The sequence below is a fragment of the Perca flavescens genome, chromosome 10, assembly GCF_004354835.1.
Source record: "Perca flavescens isolate YP-PL-M2 chromosome 10, PFLA_1.0, whole genome shotgun sequence".
Lineage (NCBI taxonomy): Eukaryota > Metazoa > Chordata > Actinopteri > Perciformes > Percidae > Perca > Perca flavescens.
In genome coordinates, this window is record NC_041340.1 from 12,352,976 (window position 1) to 12,361,301 (window position 8,326).

The 8,326-nt window shown below is 39.8% G+C and overlaps 1 protein-coding gene across 1 annotated transcript; it reads right to left on the reverse strand.

Annotated features, from left to right (window-relative positions):
* Positions 1 to 1,686: 1,686 nt before the first annotated feature.
* Positions 1,687 to 7,332, reverse strand: grxcr1a (glutaredoxin and cysteine rich domain containing 1 a). Its single transcript, XM_028590230.1, has 4 exons — positions 6,934 to 7,332; positions 4,195 to 4,428; positions 2,983 to 3,048; positions 1,687 to 1,936 (listed from the first exon to the last, which is right to left on the reverse strand). Exons 1-4 carry the CDS (start codon positions 7,330 to 7,332, stop codon positions 1,757 to 1,759), a joined length of 879 nt encoding a protein of 292 aa, XP_028446031.1. The 3' UTR covers positions 1,687 to 1,756.
* Between the last annotated feature and the right edge of the window lie 994 nt (positions 7,333 to 8,326).

Sequence of the window (8,326 nt, forward strand, 5' to 3'; positions counted from 1 at the left end):
TTTTTTAATAATCGATTTGATTGCTGTTTCAATCACAGGTGCAGGAGCATCTCGAACAACCCAGGTGGTGATGGCAGGAAAGGTCTGATCATGGCGGATGATCATCACCATCACCATCGTCCCACTGCTCTACGCTTTTAGCCTCTTTACAGTGCTGCCTTGTCTAATCATGTTCAAGCAGCATTGTACAGGGCTATGACAGCATAGAGAGCTGAGCTGCTCGAGCGCTGCGTTTCTCTGACCCTTTTGGATGGCGGCCAATAATGATATCATCCGTTAAAAACGCTAAACGGCGATTATTGCGTGTGAGGATTGTTGGCAATAGACTGACTTGTCTTGTCTTGTTCGCGCTTGTGTCGTCAAAAAACTGAGATGCATTGCTTTTTTAAGTGTTAAAAAGAAAGAAAGAACTGGAGCACATTAAGTTCTCAGTGGGTTGAATTATTCAATGCAAACCTAAATGCCTTTGCAGCCAATACATTATTGAAACAGTTAGTCACATTGCATTGTGCTGCTTCTGTATGTCCATTGCATTGGAGTCCCACAGAGCTAATCATCCCCTTTTTTTCTTGATTTTTGTTGTTGGACCTCTGTTCTGAATTTGATTTCCCCAAAGCGTTTAAGACTATTTTAACCATCTGGATGAAAAAATATTCTGTTTGCTGCACGATAACACAGATAAACGTGAGAGGCACAAACTGCATATAGGGCATTGTTTGGGGAATATGTTTGTACTGTACTGTATGTATGGCTGTAGAGTGCAACCAACGATTATTTTCATTATCGATTACTAAAACAATGAATAAATCACAATTTCTCACAATTACATATCCCCAAAGCCAAATGTGACATCCTAAAATGTTTTCATTTTGTCCAACCAACAGTTGGAGATATTCACTTTACTATCACCAAGAAGAGACAAAGAAAATCAGCAAATTCTCACAATTGACAAGCTTAAACAGGGGGGGTGGGGGCTTAAAAATGGACAGAAATGATTAATCTATTATCAAAATAGTTGCTGATTTGTTTTTCCTTTCAATCGATTAATCGTTTCAGCTCTAATGTAGAACTAAGAAATATGTAATGTACTATTAAAAAAGGTTTAAATCTGTTTGATTCCCTTGATTTACTTGAATTCAAATCTGTCTTCACACTTGCCTATAAACACTCAGTTGCCAGTTTATTAGGAACACCTAGCTAAAACTAATCTTACATTTATTAAGTTTTATATGAGGTTTGAAAGATGTTTGGTGTGAACAAAGGTCAGGTTCCATGGCCTCTACTGGCTGCAGATTGAGCCCTTTAACTTTCCCTCTCCGTTCTGTGTCTAAACTCTGTCTGATATGGGATTAGTAATGAGAGCATTTTAAATGACGGATCCTCCTCCTCACTAATTAAATAACACGCTTAAGTTTTCCGCAGGTGAAACTAGTTCACGGCTCCTTGGTGGACGCGTGCATTTACAGACTCGGACAGAAACCTTTCAATGAGTTTTGAATAAGCTAAAGGGAGAAGCCTAATGTTATTTGCTTTGGACCATAAAGAATGGTTGTGATGTATTACATAGAGATGAACGTAAACAGCAGATCCACAAATTCACAGATTTTATTACAAATGTGTTTTCTTTTTAACTAACAATGGCCATGGAAGAGTCCTGCTGTGTTTCATTTTGCTGCCTGTGTTACAGTCCAGTTGAACGTCCTGCCTAAAGTCCCAGAGACGGAAGTAAGGATGTTGGGTCAGGCACTTAACATCCTCAGTGGCTGCAGCTCACGCAGGGCTGCAGGCCGTTCTCGTTGCAGGAAGTGCACTTGAGGGCTTTGAAGGAATCCGTGAAGCAGTTGCGAAACACGGACATCTTGCTGCCATGGCACATTGGGCACGGGATGAAGGCGAAGCCCCCACAGGTCTGGCACGTCTGGGGCTGCTGTACCCTCTAGAAAAATGGATTGATACATATTTACATTCCAGATAAGGTATCCAACATTTAATATTGACAGCTAAATTATCTACATTCCTTGAGCAAAACAGGACTGGGTTTCTTTGTATTCCCAAAGTCCACATTTTTTGAGGTACAACATTTTAAATAAGCTGAATTAGGTACGAATAACTAACTAAAAACTTAAAAATAGTCTGAATAGTGTGACATTTTGGGAAATACTCTTATTTGCTTCTTTTTTTTGTTGAGAGTTAGATAACAAGATCAAGAAAGTGTATTTCCCAAATGTCTAACTATTGCTTTAATCACAACTTCCTATCCAAACTTCAGATGTTGTTGGAGCATAACTGTGCAGATATAAATACACAATAAAGCCGTGTTGCAGGCCAGTTCTGGACTGATTAATGTATGCATGACCTTTCAGAGATGCATGCTCTTTTTACTAATAGCCTGCAGGGACTGGAATGCATGACTTAAATGTCATTGTCAACACGGCTTTGTATTCGCTTATGAAGACTCTTGTTGGCTCCAAATTACAACCAAGGCCTGAGAAAAGGCCAGTGCTTGTGTGACAGACATTTCTGCAGCTCAGTGAAAAACCGAAATAGTTGACACCATCTCAGTTTGTAGCCAACCGCAGAGCGATGTGCTCTGCGTTGGCGTGTTAGAACAAATGTGTTGAAGGCCGAATCAATAACACATCCTCCATTATTGATCGTCATTTATTGACATGCATGCATCTTTCACAATGCAGTTTGCCCATGTTTTATTGATGACACCACTGGTGAGGGGAAATGACTGATCCTGTTTGCACCAAGTTCATCTCAGTGACTTTGGGCAACGACAAAGCGTTAATTTATTATGACTTTATAATTACCTCATGCTTTGATTTTGATATGTGCTACACATGAAAACACATGGTTAATTAAACGCCAATGTGTCATAACAAGTGGTTGACTCAACCTTATTCACAGGAAAATCATCTGTTTGACCACCATCAATTATTCAGATTGGGATTTCCAATGCAAACGCTAAAAACCAACCTCTATTTTTGTCAGAAGATCTTGAAGCTCTCCTGATTCATTCATGCCTAGTATTTTCTCAGCACCCTGCAAAACATAATTCAATATTTAATGAACTCAGTGTGTGCATGTACAAGATATTAGCGTCAGAGGTTAGAAAGGAGCAAGACGTGCAGTAAATACACCAGCACTTTTTGGACTTTGCACTTTAATTATTACCGTTACTTTTTAAGATGTTGTATTGTCTGTACAGTCCTGTGTCCTTCCTTCATGTTCTAAGATGTCTTATGTTGATCTTGTATCAATTTTATGTCAATTTAAGAATGTTTTTTCTGTCTGTACTTGTTTGTGTTGTGCATTGTTGTAATGTAACAAAGTACAAATACTTAGTCACTGTATTTAACTAGAATTTCCACGTGTCTGTAATTTACATCATTATTTATATTTCTGGACATTTTTACTTCTACTCCACTACATTTCCTAAATAAAATGTATACTACTTCTTCCTTGTTTTGTTCTTCTTTTTTAATGCCAGACATTCATTTTAAATGTTTAAGAAGGAGTGGAAACCCTGAATATGATGCTTTACTATAAAGAAGCCACAATAAAGTTCATAATCACATTGTTTTTTTTTTTTTTTTACTTCTAATAATAAAGTACATTTAATATCAGAAAATGACTTTTGATACATAAGTAAATATTTAAAGGGATATGCCACCGTTTGTTGAAATAGGGCTCATCACGGCCCCCCATAGCTGTAGATAAGTGGGCCAACACATTTTTTGTGCAGGCATCGTTTTAGTCTGGTGCAACACCGGCAGCGCCAGCGCTAGTTAGCTTAGCGTAGTGAATGGAATCCTATGTTGCCGGTTAGCATGTTGTGAGTAAAAGTGAGCCAACAAAAGACAAAAAAACAACCTAATTACTTGCACTGAGACAAAAAATGCGTTGGCCCCCCTATCTACAGCCAGGGTAGACCGTGATAAGCCCTAGTTCAACAAACGGTGGAGTATTCCTTTAAGACTTTTACTCTAAGTAATGTTAAAGGTGACTTTAACTTCTACCAAAGTCATTTTCTGGTAAGATACTTGTACTTTTACTAAAGTATTGCTTTCAAGTACTTTATACAAGACTGGTGTTGTGAAGCAACAGATTGTAGCACTATGCCCAAGACAGATTGCCCCTCGGGGACAACAAAGTGTATTCTATTCTAGTGTAAGATGAAGAGCTGACCCCAAGGTAGTGTCCGTCAATGAACACGACTGGTAATGAAGGAGGTTCTCCCACACGTTTGCACCGCTCCTCCAACTCCTTCCCGTACTCAATGTCCAGGGCGATGTTCCTCTCCACAAACTTCACCCTGTGGTTCTGGAAGATCTTCCGGACCAGCTCGCAGCGCTCAAAGGTTGTCCTCACCACACGGAAACTCGTAGTGTAGATCACTATCCGCCCAAATTCAAGAGATAACTCCATCTAAGAGGGAGAAAAAGAAATCCGAATTGTAGTTACATGATTACGTTTTTTACGTGTTTGTTTTTATCTGTAAGTATTCAAATGAACTATGCAGAGAATAAACCATGCCTCCCAGCAGCAGGATTTTGATGTAAAATCTTAGTATACATTATGTACTTCAGAGATCAGCCTCTAAAAAAACCTCTCAGAGGAAAGTGCATTACTAATTGCATCAATACTTATAGTAGAATTTTGACATATTTCCACTCACTTATAGGAACATTTCTTATGTTTGGCACCACTTTTCTAATGAGTTGTAGCTAATGTCTCTGGTAATGCTTAATAAACAACAACAACAACAACAACAACTGCTTTAACACCAAATATAGGACAACCATCATCATCAGCCAAAATATTTTTTTCACCTCATGGAACCCAAATGTTGTAATGGCTTACATAACTGATTTATAGAGCTCCCTTTTTGTTCACAAGCTAAAAAATTACAAACTCAACCTAAAATGGCTGATGTTAGTAAACCGTTTTGTGTACAGTCATGATCCTAAGCCTTTCTTAAAGGGAACCCGTTAAACTATCAAAAAGTCAGAAATGCTGAAAACAATACTGAACCAAACGACTCACACACAAAACTAGTACATATTCTTTTAGAGTCAAATGTTTTCTCTTCTGTATGCAGTCCTGTTACAAATTAAGCAGCTGTTGTCTCAGTCGTACTGGGATTAAAATGCTCGGCGTTGTTAGAATTGTGAGGCTTTCAAATGATGTACAGTTTTTCAAGGTGAAGCAAGGATTCAACCAAATGACATCCTAAATATGGTAACTAATCCCCTCCCAGGCCTTGTGTTTGAGTCTTAGGCAGTGCCCTCATTTAGGATCCTATGGCCTGAGGGTAGAAGCTCCTCCTGAGCCTCTCAATGCTGGCCTGGCGTATCCGGTACCTTCTACCCGACCTCAACATGGAGATGACGCTGTTACCCCGGCTGCTTTGGATCTTTAATGATTTCCCTAGCCTTTTTCTTTTCCCGGTGTAAATATCCTTTAGGCAGGGTAGGGCACCTCCTGTTGCATGTTCAGCCAAACAAACTACTCTCTGTAGGGCCTTGCCGTCATTGTAGAATATTGTTCTTACTATTTGCAGGTAAATATAACAAGAATGTAAACGGTTTCCATAAGCGACCAAGTGTGTTATGGTGTATGCTTATTTAGCTTAAGCCATAACTATAAGATAGTTAGGGTCACAGTGGCCTCGAGCAAAGTACATTGAGTAATAATAACAAGTGAAACAGGAACAGAATGTACCGCTTCGCGTGAGAGCAATTGAAGACGAGACACATCACAGCGGCCTCGACCCTGCCGGGTGTTGTGTGAAGATAACACTCCCTGTGCTGGAGAAAAGAGGGGTCCCAAGAAATAAAGTATAAGAGATGAGGGGAAGTGTAGAACGGGGCTCACAAGGTCTGACGGTCTAGAGATACATGGACCGGCTCCGGCTTTTTGCCTGTTGCTAGGGAAACTTAGTCTCTGCATGCTTTGTGATCCCACAGATCTGTGTATTGAAACTCCGATGCTTGACTGATTAAACGAATGTATTTGACTTCATCTTATTGTCTTATTTGGCTCTTGCTTAGGATCAATGTAATTTTAATTTAACGAATGCGCAGGGATATATAGGTCTTTTATTTGGAGTCAGACACATTGTCCCAAAAGGAGGGACACATAGGAGGAATCCCCAACATCAGTTAGGTATTATTTCAAGAATTTCCAAAAGTATACAATAGAGTTTTTTTTACTTTTAAATGTGCTTATCCTCCCTTTCAGGCAGCCTTTGGTTATCATTCATTTCAACAAAGTTTGGAAACTGTACAGAGACTACTAATTGCAGGTGAAAGTATAAATGGAGTTGCAAAGTCTGCACATCATTAACATGTATATTATTTAAATAAATAAAGCTACATGTTCATTGTAGGCGCACATCAAACAAGTGAGTCAACAGCATTCAAAAATGTTGTAAGAAGTTATGGCATGGTGATAATGTAATGTGTACGTGATTTTAACGTTTATAAAACATGCAAAAACACCAGAACCTTAAAATAAAGATAATCATGATGAGCAGCTTCTTCGAGTCTACGGTGACGCTGTTTGTTCACCTAATACCACTTTGCCGAGAACTGGCCTCTTTGATATGACCCTCTACATCACCTTTGCATCGGCACACGAGCCAAAGAGTTACCTCAGATTAATAAACACGTCTTACTGCTGGGATACTAGAAAGTGCCGAGAATTCATTAACCTGATTAGTTTCTCTTGAAACACTTAACGAAATGCATCATTAATCTTTAATTGGTCTGTGACCTTGTCCTCTATTGTGAGCTTTTATCCCAGTCACACACCTACATGCTCCTACCTGTAACTAGACTTGAGGACGTAGGCGACAATGACGGGAACTGGTGTAATACATAGATGGTGTTAAACAATAAGAATGAAACCAGGCCATTCACTTACACTGTTGGAAGTGGGAAGGTTTTCAAACAGCGTCTGACCTGCGCTGACTTTGTGCTTGACCCCTCTCACAGTGCCATTTTTACTGAGTATGTTGACCCTCTTGGTGGTGAACATCCAGTCCTTGGTGGCCCCTGCGTACATGAGCAGATCATCAGGCTCACACTCGCTGTCGCCCAGCTCGGAGCCCAGGTATCCATACAGGTGTCCATCTCCACTTGTAGAGGGGGTGCTGGCCCGTTCTGCATCCGAACTGCTGGTGCAGTCTGAATCCAGGGAGTCTGAAGGCCCCTCATCCTTGAACATCTCCTTCAGCACCCGGCCGCTGTTCCCCGAAGCCACACGGAACCTCACCCGCTTCTGTGGCTTCTCCTGTCCAGCCATCAGCGTTGTCCCCTCCATTGCAAACCCCCTGCCACATTACATGGTCCACAACATTGCAGTGTAGCTCGTCGCTTCTCATTCGGACGTAGACACTCAGCTCAGACAAACCAGTTTGTCCCTCATGGATTACTACCACGTTTAATCCTCGCCATTTGAACAGATCTAAAAACGACTGAGAGCCTGTAAGCTGCCTTACAGTCGTACTCACACTGCCAGTAAATAATACATGCATCTCTGCCATGGCAACCTAACCAAGCTAATCTCAAGTAAAATGATCGTTGTCTTTGAATTATTCATCACAGTTTACACAGTTTTCACCAAAGCTTTAACAGAAGACTTTTAATGGCCTGACTTCATGTACTTTAATCAAACAAACTAACGTTTCTCCCTCTTGGAATAAGATGACAAGTTACTGTGAGGCAAAAACAGCTTCTGCATCAGTTACATCTTATGATAATACAGCCAGTTATATCGCCTCTTTTAGCATAAAGCATAAATAATGATTACAGTGTGTGACTGCTGAAGACAATAGGCTACACCTACTCAACACACCGTCCGCCCTTTTCGTTTAGACTAAAATATCTCAACAACTATTTGATGGATTGCCGTGAAATTTAACACAGACATTAATGGTTCTCAGACTATGAATCCTAATTACATTGTTCATCCCCTGACTTTTATTTAGTGACCAAACACCCACAAAATGAACAACATTCCCATCAACCTTTATATGACATCTTAACTAACTTTGAGTTGAAAAAAAGCAAAGAAATATGAATTATTTTGACTGATAGTTAAGATCAGAGGATGTTGAGTGGATCACATACTGGGTTATGTCAAAGTTAAGTCAGGATACTGTTTTGAAACCATGTGTCAAATGCTATAAAATTGAATAAAACACCCACAATTCAATGGAAGTAGTCATTAATTTTTCCTGCGAAAAAGTACATCAATGCATCCATGTTATTTTTGGGCAATTTGGTTCAAAGAAACCCATGTTTTTGACATAAAA